Source organism: Sarcophilus harrisii, chromosome 2 (assembly GCF_902635505.1).
Source record: "Sarcophilus harrisii chromosome 2, mSarHar1.11, whole genome shotgun sequence".
NCBI lineage: Eukaryota > Metazoa > Chordata > Mammalia > Dasyuromorphia > Dasyuridae > Sarcophilus > Sarcophilus harrisii.
The window spans coordinates 472,597,509-472,615,717 of record NC_045427.1 but is presented as its reverse complement, the minus strand read 5'-3'; the positions used below and the strand labels follow the sequence as shown (position 1 = coordinate 472,615,717).

At 35.5% G+C, this 18,209-nt stretch overlaps 2 protein-coding genes across 3 annotated transcripts in view; both read right to left on the bottom strand.

The window, feature by feature from the left end:
- Positions 1–18,209, bottom strand: part of LPCAT2 (lysophosphatidylcholine acyltransferase 2) — an 81,060-nt gene that overhangs the window by 9,719 nt on the left and 53,132 nt on the right. For both annotated transcript variants that reach the window (XM_023494204.2, XM_003757258.4), the window contains exons 12-13: positions 6,490–6,588; positions 1,950–2,091 (exon numbers count right to left, since the gene is read on the bottom strand). In XM_023494204.2, coding sequence (XP_023349972.1) covers positions 1,950–2,091; positions 6,490–6,588 — 241 coding nt within the window. The remainder of the gene's footprint in view (positions 1–1,949; positions 2,092–6,489; positions 6,589–18,209) is intronic.
- CAPNS2 (calpain small subunit 2) lies at positions 12,306–14,187 on the bottom strand. The gene has a single exon (XM_003757259.4). The coding sequence runs from the start codon at positions 13,518–13,520 to the stop codon at positions 12,780–12,782; it is 741 nt and encodes a 246-aa protein (XP_003757307.1). The 5' UTR covers positions 13,521–14,187; the 3' UTR covers positions 12,306–12,779.

Below are 18,209 nucleotides of genomic sequence, written 5' to 3'. Positions count from 1 at the left end.
CTTTCCAGTTGGACCCAGATAACTCTGGAGAAAATGTGAAGCAGGTTATCTTGCACAACTCTCCCTCATTTAAATCCAATTCAATTGCATGGCATGGCATGACCTCCTTGATGTCATGGTTCTTTTTGAGGGACAAATAGTAGATTGCTCTACCCAGGGAAGAAAAATGGTCAGAATAGGATTAATATTTATAATTTTCCTTCAGTATGCATATGCTCATTTTATCATTTCTTTATTATTTTTTAAATGAGTTTATTAAATATAACTAGGTGGCACTATGATTAGCATGAAGGACTTTAGGTCAGGAAAACGCATCTTGAGTTTAAATCTGACTTCAGACACTTACTAGCTGTGTGACCCTAGACAACTCCCTTCACCCTGTTTGGCACAATTTCCTCATTTGTAAAATGAGCTGGAGAAGGATATGGTAAACCACTATGTGCAAAGAAAATCTCAAATTGGGTCATGAAGAGTCAGACACAACTGAAATAAATCAACAACAATCAGTAAATAAAGAGCTCTAGGCAGCTCATTACTCAATATGGAAAAGTGAAGAACAATTGAACAAGCAGCAGCTAAATTATGTAGTAATGAAATCCTAGGATCAAATTTTCCTTTAATCTTAAAGTCAGCAAACAAAATCTTTTCTGCCATCAAAGGGGAAAGTAAATTTTCAGACCAGTTATTCATTTTCTGCCTCCAAAACTCTAAAATTCAGGGATTCCATTTGTATAATTATTGTCTACTATGAGCAGAGAATTGCAATAGGCAAAGCTTAAAGTATATTAAAAATATAGCCAAAGAGTCTAATAATTGACCTTAGCTTTTCCCTTCTCCAATCCATCCTCCACACATCTTCCATACTTATATTTCTAAAATATACCCTAGCTCAACAAGTTTCAATGGCTCTCTGTTGTCTCTACAGAAAAAAAATGCTAACTCTTTTGATTGGCTTTTGAAGTCCTTCCCAATAGGACACTCTAATCTAGTTTTACAGTTTGATTATATATTATTTTTACTGAAACAGTTTAGCTCCAGCCAAACTGGACTACTTACTGTTTCCTATTCATGGAATTTTATATATTATCTCTGTGTGTTTTTACAGGCTGTTTCCCCACACCTAGTATGTTCTCCCTTTCCATGTTGGCCATTTGGAACAAACACCTCTAGCTCTCTTCAAGGCTTAAATCAAGTGCCATGATCAAACTTCTTTATAATGATTTCACATTTAATTTTGTGTATATATTGTTTCTCTCCAGTAGAATTAGAGCTTGTGGAGGACAGGAATTGCTTCATTTTTGTTTTTGTATTTCTAATGATTAACACAATGGATATCACTAAATGTCTGCTTGATTGAATGGAATTAATCCATTGGGATTCATGACTGCCTGCAGAGATATAGTTAAGTATTATTCAACTAGATATAGATAGTTGATAAATACAGATAAATAGATAAAAATACATAAATAACTGTAGATATAGATAGATTAGAGATATAGATATATCTACAGAGATATAAACATCTCTGTTTCGTAGAGGTATTTGTATCTTTCTCATGTATCTATTTCTATGTTATTGTGAGCCTACTTATGGCTACAAGAAAGGAGTCAAAATTGATGGTTGAGCTGCTTCTTCCCTTCATAGATGTGGGATAATAGTCTATCAAACAAAGTATCAAACTTGTTCATAAATCCCTCAGCCAACTCTGTTTGGGTTACAGCACACCATGGACAACATACTTGTTAAGCCTTATGAAATCACAGCAGATAAAATCACAATCCCTCCTTCTAATTCAAGACTAATACCCATAGTGAGACAGAAGATGTGATTAAATCCCCAAAGGTAGAATGTATAGAAGGATAATATAGAATATTATAAGGGAGTATCTATTAGATAAAATTACTACTCAAGAACCAAATCTGTAATGTCAACGTATAGAGCACACTCACCATAGGAAACATGTGTTGAATCCCCTTTAGCTATTTCTCGGAAGAGGCCAGAAACATTAAGGTCAGGTACTCCAAGAGATGCCTGCAAAATGGTGGCAAATTCTTCCTCTGTTATGTAGCCATCCTCATCAACATCAAATAGCTGAAAAAGAAACATTAAAGGATTTAACTCTGTGACAGAGATAGTAGTACAGAGTAATCTTCAAAACTTCTGTAATCATATTCTCTAATATTCAAAATCCTTCTACAGTTGTCATTTAGATTTGGTACATTTTCAAATAAATTTTCAAAAATGGAATCAATTAGCATTAAATAAATTAAACTGAAGGAAAGTCCAATTGGCATAATCTCTAATTACAGACATATTTGCCTTGTAAACTAGTTTGTGCAGAAAAGTAATTAGAAAATGTGACTAAGGTAATGTTCCTAATCCATAATTTTAGCAAAATTACTTAGTTTCGTAGGGTCATAAGATTCTGTGTGATATGTCAAGGGAGTAACAATCACAAAGCAATGATAATTTCCCCCCTTAAGAGTGTTATTTTCCATGGAGCACATGCCTTTTTTATCAGCCATTCTTTCCCACACCATAGTCAGTCAATCAGGCTAATAAGTATTTAATTAAGCCCCTACTGTGTGCCAGGCACTGTTTTAAGTACTGAATCTACCAAGAAAAGCAAAAAAATAGTTCCTACCCTCAATCATTTCACTGGTCATAGAATGAGGTAGTTTAACTTTTCTGTATGATTAAATGGAACTCATAACCCATGTACATGGTCTTCCGCTTTAACTTTCTTCATTATTCCTGATACAAAATGACCACTTAATAAATGACTGTCAATTTATTGAATCATTGGATCACAGATTCAGAGTAAGCAGGGATCTTAGAGGCCATTTAACCTAACTTTTGTTTTTATAGATAAGGTAATAGAGAGAGAGAAGTTTGGTGACCTATCTTGAATTATTGCTATAGTTCCTGATACCTTAACAATATTCACTATGACCCTTACCCAAACATCAACATTTCTGAATGTGAGACACCTCAGCTTCATAGCTTCTCAATCCTCTGCTATTTCCATATCTCAGGAATATTTTGCCCTCTTGATATTCTTAAATCTATATTTCCTCAGTTCTCAAGAATCTTTCAAATGCCTCCACCAGGGACACTAGAGAATGACTAAAATAATCAACTTTAAATTCATTGAGGATAAGGTCCAAGTTTTAATTCATCTCTTAAATTCAGTTCCATTGAACTTAGAACCAAAGACTCACAGGACAAAGAATCAGAGAATGGCAGAAGGTCTTTAGAGATGAGATAATCTAAGTACTTTATTTTGCCAAAGATGAATTTAGGCTGAGAGAGGTACACTACTCTATCCAAGGTCAAAGAGGGAATCAATAACAGAACCAGGCTTCAAACTCAATTGCTCTGACTCAATCTTATGCCCCTGACTGATTTTATATTTTTTCTGCTCAGCAAATGTTGAAGAATACATATAGAAAACTGGTTAATTGGTTAAAAATAAAAGTTAATCCTTTTCCATATGACTTCTTTAGATTGAACAGTGAAGCTGGCTCTCCTAAATATGTGTGATTGTTTTAGTGGGGGTTAGAAAGAAGGCAATTTGTATTTGTAAGCAGATGTTTACAGAAAAAGATATGAACAAGTCTGAAATCACAGCATCTCAGAATGTCAAACCTGGAAAAGCCCTTAAAACAGAAATTTAAAGTGAGAAGGGCTTTTGGAGATCATCTGATTTAACTTATTCCATAAGAGCAAGGAATAAAAGTCTGGAGAAATGAAGGCGCCTACTAGCAAATAGCGATTTCAAAATAGAACCATATCTTTAAATGTTTGGCAGAGAGAAACACAAATTAGGTTAGGCTCTGGAATAAAGGGAGATGAGAGGTCACAAATCCATTCAATAGTTTTCCTGGTAAGGAAACTAGATGGTACAATGCATAGAACACTGATCCTGAAATCAGGAGGACCTGCATTCAAATCTGACATCAGACACCTAATAGTTCTGAGCTGTGTGACCCTAGGGAAGTCACTTAACCCCAACTGCTTCAACAAAATAAATAAATAAAATTAAAAGGGTTTCCTGGAGTAATGCTAAGAATATTTCTGATAAACAATACCAATCTTTGAGCTGGGCTCATTTCTATCAATGGAACACATTCCCTAATATTTTGGGGGGCTTCTAAAATGCTTCCTATACTTTTGGTTTCAGAGATTATGGAAAATATGAGAAGGAAGAGGAGGCAATGAAAGAGCTTTAGAGTCATCATTCATTTTTTAAAATTGCAATATCTCATTTTTATTAGGAGAAAGGCTAATGTGATGGCAAATCTCTAACACTGTCTTCTAGGGTACATCACTTCAGGGCTCCTGTCAGATAAATTATTGAATTCTTTTGTTCAAAGACTCACAGAATTGTATATTTTGAACTGAAAAGAATTTCAGAAGTCATGGAATACCACTTTCTCATTTTAGTGAGGAGGAAAACAGATTTTGGGAAATTAAGTGACTTGCCCAGTAGGGATTTGCATAATAAATAAGTGGAAGAACTTGAACTCAGGCTTTCTATCCTTGTGTAAGTGTTCTTTACATCATGTTGTGCTCTCCTTTAAATAGCCTGTCCCAGCCCCACTTATTTTTGTCTTCTCACTGAGATTATCTCCCCTTTGTCCTATATCTATTTCTATATTTTTTATGTACATGTTTTGAATGTTGTGTCCCCACTCCCACCCCAATACAGTTATGAGCTCCTTGAGGGCAGAAAATATTTTTGCCTTTCTTTGTACCTTTAGTGTATAACATTCTTCCTGGAAAACAATAAACGTTTACTAAATGCTTATTAATGATTTATACCTCACAAAGCACAACAGCAATATTTTAGCCCTTCCTGGCTATGACTAATGTGGATTTAATTACTGTGGATATAGTAAATGACGTGCAGCATAACATAGTAGAAAGAAAACTGGCCTCAAAGCCAGGAATGCCTAAATTCTAGTTCTACTTATGACAGAGACAGGCTATATGACTCAAGACAAGGTCGCTTAAGCTCATAGTACTCTAAGCAACTTTCTACCATTCTAAGTTACAGATAAGGGACTATTACTTCTTGGCAGTGGGAGTATTCTCACTGAATTAAACCAAAAGTATAGCCCTAATTTCTCTTCCTATCTCTACAGTAAAGGAAAGGCACTTCTATAGAAGGTATGATGAACAATTCTGAGATCAGATAAAAAAATCAGTCACCTGCTTCTGGTGGTAGCAATGACAACTGTAACATCACTGACACTATTAGTGACACTATTCACAGTTGAGAAGCTAAGAAGGGGATAAAACTTGTCCAGATATATTTCATAGAGCTCCAAGGATATTAAATGAACATGGTATTATATATTTTTAAATACAAATTAAGACAAATGACCATGCTATATAGAATGTAAGAATAGGACATATTTCTATATGTGGGAAAGGTTAATACTAAATGATAAAATGTATGTGAAAGCAAATAAAAAATGTTGAGCATTATACAAATATAGGCCATTATTATTGTTATTGATCATAACCCAATTAATACTATGCCCCTAATAAAGGGGAAAATTGCTTTGGATCTTAAGGTTTTATTTTGGTTTTTTATTTTTTCATTTTCCAGCATGGCATAGAATTGATTTAGTAGTAATTCCCTTACTATCTCATTTGAAGATGGTTCAGTAGTTGTGATATAAGTAAGCACAATAGCTAAGTAGTTATGACTAGGTGGTTTCCATTCCCAATTAAATTAAAAGCATTGATCCTGTGTGATCTATAGTCAATCCCCTACAAAATACAGGTATTAATGTAGAAAGAAGAGTGTATGCTCAAAGCTTATTTGCAGATTCTTTGAAAAAGATGCTAAATTAAATGAGCTTTGGAATGGGCTGCTCCAAATACAAATGAGGTAGTGATTGAAATACTACTGAATTCTTGGAAAATTAGCAAGCTATATTTTTAAATTTAGTGTTAATTGAAGATAGCAACACAACAAAAAAGAAAAATATTCTTCATATAAGACCAGAAAGATGGCTCAGGATAAGTCCATTCATATTAGTAGGGAAAATAAAACTTTGAAAGTAAAGGCCCTATTGACCATGGACCATCAGATTATACAAATTAGAATCAAGAAATTAGGGGAATTCTGGGACTGAACATGTTAATGGATAACATTGTTTATTTGTAAATCACATTTAAGGGCTTCAAAATGAGAAATCTAAAAAGGGAAATAATTTTCTAACTTAATTTGCTAAATCACCTGCTCCTTAACTGTGACATTATTACAAATTTCTTTTCAAAGGTATTTATGACAAAACTGACACCTGCATTTACTTCACTGTCAATGTCAATTGACTTAACCGTATTATTTCTGTGTATATGTCAGAGTGGATCTATAAATTCCTCTAAGAGATTCACAGATTTTCAAGTAATGCATTTAGAGTCAACACTCATTTGTGAGGCTGAACAAGATTCTCTCAATGGGACTGACAGTACCTTAAATGCCACCTGGATGAGTTCTTCTGTATTGGCAGGATTACACAGGACAGCCAGACCAATCACATATTCCCTGAAGTCTATACTGCCATCATGATTCTGTGAAGGGATGAGAAGAATTCAATTATGAGGTCCAGTAGTCAAATCACAGTTAACAAGAAAATATTGGGTGACAATATGCCACATAATTCAGCAACAACTTCATGCACTGTGATGATTTGGAAAAAAAGTTTACATTGTGGTAAAACTACAGGCTAATAACTCTTCCATCTGCAAAAATAGAAGTAATAGAAGCTGAAGGGAAACAGATTTTGTAATATAAGGAGAAACTTCCTAAAAATCAAAACTATCCAAAAAGTGGAACAAAATGCGTAAAGAAATAGTGCATTCTTTTTCCTTTGTATTTTTTAAGCTAGGGCTGAATTGCTACTTCTTGGAGATATGGTAGAGAAGAATTCTTGAATAAGTATAGGCTGTGTTAGATGGTATTTGAGGTCTTTTTCAATTTTGAAATATACCAATTCCCTGAAAGTCTGGGAGACAGTTATATTTGCTATTTATCTTATCACAAATTTCATGATTTATATTCACCTTTTCCTGAGAGGTTGTAGGGATTGGGAATGGAATAAGGAAGGATAATGATGAAGATGAATGAAAAGGGGGGGGGGAGAAGATTACAATAAAACATCTGAAAACCTGTGAGACAAATTACACGAGTTATAAATTCCAGGTGTTGTGAGGAACATCTTGGCAGCAAACTCTCAGATGAATTCCTAGATAAACCATGAACTAGTATCAGCAAAACTAATAAGTTGTTTGATAAACTATCACAGAAGGCTTATCATCAGTGAAATGCAGATCTTCAGTTCTGAATAAATGTTTATTTCTATCATAAATAATACTTCTATTCTCCCAAACATCTTAGCACAGAATTTCTCTTTAGACAGCCTAAGAACTTATATCATTATCTCTTTTGTCTTCAAAACATCCCTACAAATCCAAAAGAGAAGAGGGAAGTATTTCTGTTTTTAATTTCCACTGGAGAAATTAAAGAAGACAAAGGTGTATAACCCCAAAGTTATATACAAAGTCTATAAAGAAACCAGTCTAAAACTCTATTCTCCAATACGACTCCAGTCTAGCCTAATGGCCAGTTTCCTGATAGAGCTGTCCAATTGTTGTTAGAGGTGAAGAGCTTGATTAAGTCTGTTATGAAGATTTTTTTTCATAACATGGATCAATTTCACCCACATTCTTAGCTAAACCTGATGCCTTGAAGTTTTTCTAAACAGTGAACCCATTACCACTAATGTACTAATTACAACTTGGCTTTAAAAGAGAACAATGTCAGAATTGAAAGGAATCTAAGAGCATAGACTACAATATAGAACTATAAAATGCCTTAGAAAACATTCTAGTTCAATCTTCTCATTTTAGAGATGAGTAAAATGAGATCAAGAACAAGAAAACATCCTTCCTTGGTGCCCAATTTTTTTTTAACAACTTTTAAATAATACTAAATTAAGGTAAATGGGCAGTGACTCGGTTCCCTCTCTAGAGGATAGTATCATAATCACATAGGGTTATGAAAGGTAAGGAACATCAAATGCACAATGGACACAGACAAGTAACTTAATTTCAGAGGCAACACTGTACACTGGGAAGAGCTCTGGATTTGAATTGTAAGGTCTGGGATAAATTTTGACTCAGTTACTTTACACTTCTAATACCATAAGCAAATCATATCACCTCACTAAGTTTTAGTCTCTCCACCTACAAAATGAGGAGGAAAATATTTATATTACCTACCTCATAGGGTCATTATGAGAATCAAATGAGATGATGTATGTAAAACTTCCTACATTTCAAGTATAATATAAATGATTATGATGATATTTGTGGTAGAGATAGTGTGGACATAAGTTCAATAAGCATTTATTAGGCTACTCTGTATAGGACTCATTGTCAGTACTAGGAATCCAGGGACAGAAAACTATACAGTCTTTGCCTTCAAAGATCTTATATTCTAGAGGGGGTAAACTATAGCATAGACACAGTAAAATGTGCTGGGAGGGAAGTGAGATCCAGACAAAATGTTCCAGAACAGTGATGTCAAACTCAAAGAGAAATTGATGCCTGCTGGCAGTATATTGACTTAAAAAATGATATATTGATATTATCTATTTATATTTCCAAATTTTTTAGCATGCATTTAATACCCCTACTCTAGAATATCTGAGGAAAGATACTCTTTCAGATGGGGAGGGTGAGAGAGGGTTTTAGGAAGGAAGGAGCATCTTGAAGGCTTTTGAGCAGGAGAACCATTAGGACTGAGAAACCTTGGGGCAAAACAGACAGTGCTGGGGGGGGGGGGGGGGGGAAGGAAATTTATGCAGCTGTTCAATGTTGTTAATTACCCACTGGGAAACATTCTAGACACAGGTGATTGTTGCTGTTTGGGCTTTGGAGGGACAAGGGGAGGGGGCTGAGATTTGGCTCCAGGTGTGTTTGTGATAAAGTACTGGGTGGCTATTGCTTGAGCAAATTAGAATAAAGTTGACAGAGAAAAGAAAACAAGGAGCAATAACTGAGCACATATGGGCTGGGGAAAGACTAGTAGTAATGAGTGTAAAATGATCCTTGGAAGTGGAACATGAAGAAATAAGTGTGAGGGAGAATGGGCACCTGAGTGCAGTTTCCTACTGAGGAAACAAAAAAATTTACTAGTCATGGACCTAGGATTTTATTCAGGATACTCAAATTTTGCCCCAAATTTTTATGTTTATATTACACTTGGCCAGAAATTAATCTAATAAAGAAAATTATGCCATTGTAAGATAGACTAAGATGTCCTAATTCAAATATCTAAAACAAATGAAACATTATCCCTTCCCTAAGAGTGTGCTATTATAGGGTTTTTTCAAATATGGTTTGCCCAGGTTTATTTATTTATAGAATTTCAAATTTGTGATCAGGGACTTGAGAGCTTTATGGATGTAGGGATTATGTTTAGTCCAATTCCCTCATTTAAACAAAGAAGAAACTGAAATTCAGGAAAGGAAAATAACTTGCATGTGGTCACATAGCTAGGCACAGTCGGGACTTGAACCTATGGGATTTGTGGGCTCTCAAAGGGAAAATCATTTTTGTTTTATAAATCATAGGACCAAAGATTTAGACCTTGAAAGAACCTTAAAAACTACACAATTCAGATCCCACTCACACTTGCAAGTTAAAAAAAAGTGAGAAAAAGAAATGTCAGGGTGAATTGCCCAGTTATCCAACTACTACGTTTCTGAAGTGAGATTTGAATCCAGGTCCTCCTAATTCCAACTTAAGTGATACCATTATACCAAATTGTTTTATATATAAAGTGCTGTATATACTTCTGACATTATAGGTATAAAGAAGATAGTTATTCATATATTTCAGCAACCAAAAACTTAAAATTTTGGGGTGGGAGTTTGGAAGACATTCAATATATTATCATATTACTTCTTATTGGTCTCCTTTCGTGGTTCTGTAAACTCTGACCCCTAATTGTAATTATCTGGCAAGATATTAGTGAAAGAACACACACCAGTAAGGTCCTGGGCCCTCAAAGTATTAAAAGTAAAGAATAGCTTAAATAGTAATAATATTGAAGTGAGGTTTGAAGCCAGGTTCCCTGACTGAAAGCCAGTATTTTTTAAACTGTACCTCATGGTCTTCTGTTTTTATAAATGAGAAAATAGATTCAAAAGATCTTGTATGGGGACTTAAGAAGTGGGAAGGAGCAGAATTCAATTCAAATACAGTTATATGAGAGTTACCATTTTCCTGAGGTCTAATGGATAAGGAATGACTGCAAAGTAATGAGACTCACTTTCCTATAGTTTGTGCAGAGTTTTATTACTTTACAGTTATATCTCATAAAGGTAACTTACCAAATCAAGTTTAATTAATAAGATTCTTGAGGGAAGAAGTTGCATGCTATCAAGATCAGAGCTATATGCATGTATATAATTAATGCTGTTTAATCATGATAGTGATATCAAATTTCAACTTCATCAATTTCAAAAAAGTACTTCCTGATAACAAATTGAAAGCTATGACACATCAAGTATGTCATGATGCCATCATCAGTAGCAGCAGCATCACCACAGAGTTGTTTACTGTGATTAAGAATACAAGAAGGAAGAGGGTCTCTTCTCCCTCCCTCTTCAAATCTAGCATTATTCTTATAGACAAAAGCACTGTCTATCCATAAAATACAACTGTAAGAAATATAAAATAAATGGGCAGTAAAGTCTTTTTTTTTTTTTTTTTTTTTTTTTTTTTTGCTGAGGCAATTAGGGTTAAGTGACTTGCCCAGGGTCACACAGCTAGGAAGTGTCAAAGTGTCTGAGACCAGATTTGAACTCAGGTCCTCCTGAATCCAGGGCTGGTGAGTAAAGTCTTAAATAATATTCCAATATGCAGTTTTACAAGATAACAAACTTATTCTAGCCTGAGATTGAGTTTGCTAAGTATTTAACCACACTGTGCCTCTGTTTCCTCACCTGAAAAATGAATAGCTTGGATTTAATAACCTCCAATTGTAAATCTACAACCTAAGAAGTGTGGAGTCTTAAACACAATTATGGTCAAATTAAACTAACAGGGAAGCTAGGTGGGGAAGTGGAGAGAACACCAATACTGGAAGAAGGAAGTCCTCAAATTTGGCCTCGGATACTTGTGAGCTATGTTATCCAAGGAAACTCACTTAACCTATTTGCCTCAGTTTTCTTATCTATAAAATGGGAATAATAATAGCACCTACTTCCAAATTTACTGGGCAGCTAGATGGCACAATGGATAGAAAACAATAGTCCTAGACTAAGGAAGAACTAAATTTAAGTCCAGCTTCAGACACTTAGCTGACCCTAGCCAAGCAATTTAACCCTGTTTACCTTAGTTTCTTGATCTATAAAAAAGAGGTAAAGAAGGCAATGGCAAACTACTTCAATATCTTTGCAAAGAAAACCCGAAATGAGATCACGAAGAGTCAGACACAACTGAAAATTTATTGAAAATGAAAGGATTGTTGTAAGGATCAAATAAAATAATAATTGTGAAATGCTTAGTATAGTGCCTAGTATTTTGCTAAATACAACATAAAATAAATGTTAACTTATTATGTTGTTGTTTTGTGAAAAAAGGCATTCTAAGATGATTTTTTAAAATTACTTCCCTCCTCAGGAATCCTGCAGTGTCAATTCTTCCATTCTTTTGGAAAATGGAAAAGCAGGTTCATTCTATGCTCTTCCAGCTTGGACTCCATCTCAACTATGATACATAGAGCATTATCACAAGGGAGCTTTACACAAAAGCCCTAGATTTATTTCCAACATTGCTTTACATTCCATTCAACTTACAATTCTGCCTTCAAGTTTGTGAAGAACAAAAGAATTTTCCTTGCTCCAAGGCAAGGCAAGACATGACAGGAGCTGGCTAACATCAACTTAGGCAAGCCTGATTTTGCAAGAACAGCTTGTAAGAGTGATTCTTTTGATTCATTAAGGCAGCCAAGGACATTCTGAACCAAATATACACCCTTTTAGTCCTTGCTCTTCCCAACCTCTCAGAGAATAAACAGAACAACAAAAGAACCTCTTCACATTTGCTCTGCTGGAGTCTAAAGGTAAAGAATGAGACCTACTAAAATGAAATAGACTCTCCATATATGATAGCTTATCCTTATGTTTGAGACGCTTAAATTACTATACAATTTGAAACACTGGCTCACTGTTCTCATTTCTTAGAAAAATTTTAGAATATAGTAGAACTACCAAATATGAACTCAAAAGCAAAAAATATATAACTTTTTATTTCTAAAGTGAGGGGGAAATGAGTGAGAGGAGAAGAACACTGGCTATTTCATTAATTTATTCCAGGATTGTTTTTTACTCTTAGTAAACATTTTCTACTGCGAAGAATTAATTTGCTAAATAATTCCCAGTTGAGAACAGGATATTATATTAAGTTTTTAAGAGTCTATTCCTTTCAAGATTTTTGTATTTAGCTTTTCACCTACAAAATCATATACATACAATTTCAAAGAAGTAAAACATTTATTATATAGGTAATATACAAACTACTCAATATATTTTGCATTAAAATCTGCTTTAATGAAGCAACAAAAACCTGCACAAATTTCAGAAACTGCAGAGAGGATATATAACAGTTATAATGCCCCATCCCGGACAGACACACCTAGGCTTAGAGCAGTCCTATCCTCAAGGCAGGACTGTGTCTTTCCAGCATTTGCTTCAGGAATACATAGTCAGTTCCAGCCATTCTAGAATATTTACTTGAACTTGTCCATCTCGATCTCCATCTAGTGACTTGAAAGCACGAAACATGGCATCTAGACGAACCAGGCAGCTAATGAAGTTGTTAAAATCTATGCTTCCATCTTCTTCAGTATATCTATGGGTAATCAACTGGTAAAGTTGCTCATTGAGCTTGAAGCCTGCTGCCTGAATAGCTCCCTTCAGTTGTGTTGCCTCAAGAGAAGTAGAATGGTTGGTATTATACTGCTTGTAAACACATTGCCATTTCTTGATGTTGTTCCACAGGTACTTAAATTCCTCAAATCCTAGTTTTCCTGTAGCATCACTGTCCATGACAGCTACAATGCTCCGGCAAGTATCAAGGCTAAAGCCTTCAGAATTCAGTTCTCTGTGCTTGGAAATAATCTTGTTGAGAATATTCATCAGGTCAGTGGCACTTACTTCCATGTCATCTCCAGCCAGTCGATAAAAGATACGACGAAATTGCCTAACTTCCTCACTTTCACTGGCTTCAACATTTGAAAAGTGCTGGTAAGAAGGCGGTGGTTCGGGTGTATAATTAGCTGCTGCAGCCTCACTGATGAAGTTTACAATTCCCCCAACAATGCCTCCAATATTTCCTCCTCTTTTTTGCCCTCCTCCACCAAAGAGGCCTCCAATTGCTTCTCCAAGACCCCCTTTCTCTGCCCCTTCCAGGAGCGCCTTTGCAAGAAACATTCCGGCAGAGTAAAAAGAAAGTCACAGAAGTTTCTGAGCGGAGACAAAAGCTGTAATGGAGTCTGAGTTGCATATGTAGAAAAACTAGTTCATCTGTTTTTGCTTAGACTGAACCACACCCATGCATGTCTCATCCAGCCTTGGACTTAAACTGCTTAAATTCCATTAGGTCCTAGCACCTCCCCCACTTTATAAGTTCTAATAACCAACTTTACAGTACTTTGGAGAAATCATAAGACCACATCTATTTTTCATTACACTAACAGGAACAACATGCAACTGAGAAGGAATACACATATTTTTATATTTTGTATAATTCTCCCTAAAGCATTCTTTGGATAACTTGAATACTCCTGCTAGAAAACAGTCTGAGATAATGGGAACAGGTTAGTTCAGGAATTAGGGGATCTTTTCCTAAAATATTATTTTGCTAAACTATAGAATTCTAAAATTTGAGAGATTAGAAAAGCCAGCTAATTAATCTCCATGTTTCATAGCTGCACAAGTGTCAGTTGAGCTTCTATTCAGAAACCTGAGTTATCCAGCAGTTTTTATACTTTTTAAAATAAAAGGGAAGAAGTGATCTGAGTTGCAAGACAATCTACCTGTCTGCCAGCATCTGTCATCATGGAAAGATGTCTACTCTACTATAAGAATATCTCCTGACCCTAAATGACCTAATATTCCAAACATTAGAACTAGTCTATTTGAAAAGAGAGACATCCTAGTAATTTTATTAGCCTCTCCACATTCCCAAATATCTGCATGAATTTTGGTTCTGAGCCAGCTGACTTCTCTAAGTTTCTACAGTATGAAACAAAGATTAAGAAGACAGAATTAAAATTTTATTATCTCAAGCATTCTAACACTACTGAGTTCTGTTTCCTACAATTATATGTTATCAGCAATGTTCCATACTGTCAGGCAATAAAGATTAATTTAAGGAATAAAAAAGGCTATCTCAGAGGCAACAATTGGATTTATTGAATCTGGTTAATTTCTCATCTACATACTTCACATCTAGTATTACTGTTCCACTGAATGTTTGATTTTATTTCTCTTTTACACAATGATATATTTTGGAACATTAACTAAAATTCCTTTCTTAGATATCAGAGGGAAAAAAGACTGTTATTTTTTAGAGGATCCTGATCTGTCAGATTTATAACATTTCACATAATAGTTTTATTTTTAAATATTTCTAGGAAGGGATATAACATGACTTCTTCTGATAAGTCCAATTCTCAGTGCCTTTTAGGATGGTTTTCCTTTTATCTATCTAAAATTTTTCTTAATGTAATTAGATTAATTTCTTCTCATTTGACCTCCATAATCTTTGTTTTCTTATAAACCCTTTAGAGACTTAAAGGTAACTAAGTCATTCTTATGATTTTTTTTTCAACTCAAGACTACTTAACCCCGACATCATTTACCTACTCTCAAGATCCTAATGACCATCTTCATCATTTTTGTGATTGTATTTTTTTTTACTCTAATTTCTCGACATGGAACCTAAAATAGAGACCTACAGGGTCTGTATTTCTCTAAAAGAGGGCTTAACTGATTCCAACAACAAAGGGAATTTTTTCTCCTGGCTATTGAAGGTTATAATCCTACCAATTTCCAGTACAGCATCATATTCACTTAAAAAAAAAAAAAAGCTGAAAAATAGTGTCGTTCCACTGTATGAGGCTGTATTTATACATTTATTTATTTTTTGCTAGATGTAGGTGGAAATGTTATTGGCAATGCCAGTTGGGCAAATATTTTTTCTTACCACAATAGTGCTGATATCTTCTTTTTTTATACTATTTAATTAGGAGTTTGATTCAAGTCTCTTTTTTCCCCATTGTTTCCTTAGTAGGTAGTCTGAATGAATTGACATTATCACAGGATAGTCATGTCTAAAAAAAAGAGAAGGCTAGTCTTGTCCAACATGCCAAAGAATCTCTATGGTTCTTTTGAAATGAGATAGCCCATTATATTATTGGGTTGAAAATGGTGGGAAGAGGACTTCCAGGGGCAGACCAAAATGGTGGAGAGGACACATGTTTCTTTCTGACCTTCTCCTACAACCTTCAGACCAATTAGCAAATCCAGCCTTTGAAATCCACAAATATTGGGAAATTGCCAGCAGAAGATAATTTAAAAGATGACCAGAGAAGATCTGTTTCAATTGGAAACAGAGGGAGGCAGCCAAGATCAAGCAGGCTGGGCACAGATGCCAGTGCAGACAATGCAGAGTCCTGGAGTGGTACAGACTCTTTGAGGTGGTGCTTACTTTGTGTGGTGGAGAATCTATGGGGAAGAATCTACAGCAGTGTTGGCTACTCTACCCTGATTGCAAGCCCGTAGAACAGCAGAGAAGTTATAAAATATCCAACACAAACACAAAAGGTAAAGAGTGAACCCTAAAATGCCAGAATCTCACAGGACCTGGCTATTTCCACTTACAGAGAAAGCTGCTGCTTGTAGAGGAAGCTTGGAACCTCCCCTGCCCTAAAAGCAGACCTTCAGGTTTTGTTTTGTTTTGTTTTGTTTTTTAAATGAGTAGAAAAGCAAAGAGAACTCTGACAATAAAAAAATTCACTCTTTTTTTTATGGTGAAAGAGAAGAGTAGATTTCAGACCCTGAGGAGAATAAAAGCAGATTATCTCCAGATGAAGCCCTTAAAGGTGATATAAGCTGGTCCCTATCACACAAGGTTATTTTAGACAAAATTAAAAAGTATCTTAAAAGAGAATGTGCAAAACGCTGAAAAGTTGGGTTTCTACAGTACTGCAAGCTTTGAGGTAATGTGGAATTGAGATAGTGGGTACCACTGACCCAAAGAGGTTTTCAGAATATGAGGGGTTAAGGAAGATTAGAATTTATAGAACAATTAAGTGATCAATAGAAGCCTTGAGCAAACAAAAAAGTAGGGGGTTAGGAAGGCACAGATGGATTCAGCCAATCAGACAGAGTCTTATGATTTTGAGAAAACCACAAACTTAAGATAATAGCCCATCCAGCTCAAACTAGTTGGGGTCAATGATCTGACTTGACCAAATCACTACTGCACTTGCTTAATAGGTTAACTGAATGTTAAGCAACACACCCCTGAGGAGAAATTTTTCACCATTTTTAAACATGGGAGGCATGATGGGGGGAGGGAGGCAATGTTTTATACATATTAAGGGGAAACATGTAGAGAGCATATAAGAAAGACTGTAACCCAGATAAAATGGACCAATTTGTTTTCTGAAGGGAGGAGCTGCATCACACAAGCAAGTATAAAAGTTTCCTCACTTCTGTACTCTGTGCTTCCTCTTTCCAAAAAGAAGTGAGGCCCTCTACTGTCCATAAGCATTAAGATGATTTCTTAATATTCTTTTTAAATAAATTTTCCAATGTGACAGCTGAGGACGATTATCCCCCCTCACCTAGGGCTATGAAGTTTCTTTATTTAAAGGCCCACAAAACATCGTTTTTGTTTTTACTTTAGTCTGGTCCTCCAACAGTCTGAAGGACAGTGAACTGGCCCCCTATTTAAAAAGTTTGAGGACCCCTGTTTATATGTCTTTTCCAAACCCTCTTGCAAAGTTTTCATTTCCTTTCTCCATTTTTTTCTAGCTCTTGTTAAAAATAATACTTTTGACACTGAAAATAAGAGCAGACCAGGAGCAGGGGTGACCTTTGCAGCTAGAGATTACTGTCTTCCCTGGGCAGGGACACTTCTGGTCCCTGTAGGGCTATTCACTGGTTAGTCGCTAATACCCACACCCCCACTGCAGGCTTTAGCCTGGGGAAGTAAAACTTTCACTGCTCAGTGTTTAGTCCCAGGGCAGTCATTAACCTGCACAGTGGGGTTCTTTGCAGGGCACTTCTGCAGCTCTTCAGTGCAGGCCTGAGTTACTTCCAGGGGAATTCTTTCCCAGAGCACTCCCGTACTTCACTTTTCTTTGCAGCCGGTTCGCAGGACAGCTATCCTTGCCCTGCAGAGGAAGCTGGTAACCTCCTGGCCCTGAAGGGAGACCCTACAGGCTTTAACAAAATGAGTAAAAAAATTAAAAGGAGGATCAATAGCTTCTATACAGAAAGAGAGCAGCTTTTCAACCCTGAGGAGACTAATAACAGACAGTCTCCAGATCATTATTGGTCCCCAACACAAAAGGCTCTCCTAAAAGAGACTATTAAAAACCTTACAAGAGAACTAGAAGAAAAATGGGGAAAGGAAAGAGAAGCTATGCAAGAGAGCAACAACTTCCTGAAGTGTGAATGGAAAAGGTAAAAAACTCCCAAGAAGTGCAGGGAAACAATTTATGAATTGGAAAAGGTTAAGAATTCCCAAGAAAATAGCATTTGTGAATTGGAAAAAGAAAATAACTCATTAAAAAAAAAGTGAAATGGAAAAAAAAAATTCCAGAGCAAAACAACTCATTTAAAAACTCAATTGGACATATAGAAAAAGAAGTAAAAAAAAAAGCTAATGAAGAAAATAACTTACTAAAAATCAGAACTGAACAAACAGAAATGACCGATTCATTGAGATATCAAGAATCAGTCAAGCAAAACCAAAAAAATGAAAGATTAAAAAAAATGTCAAATATTTACTTGGAAAAACGACAGACCTGGAAAATAGATCGAAGCGAGATAACCTGAGGATCACTGGACTACCTGAAAATTATGATGAAAAAAAGAGCCTAGATA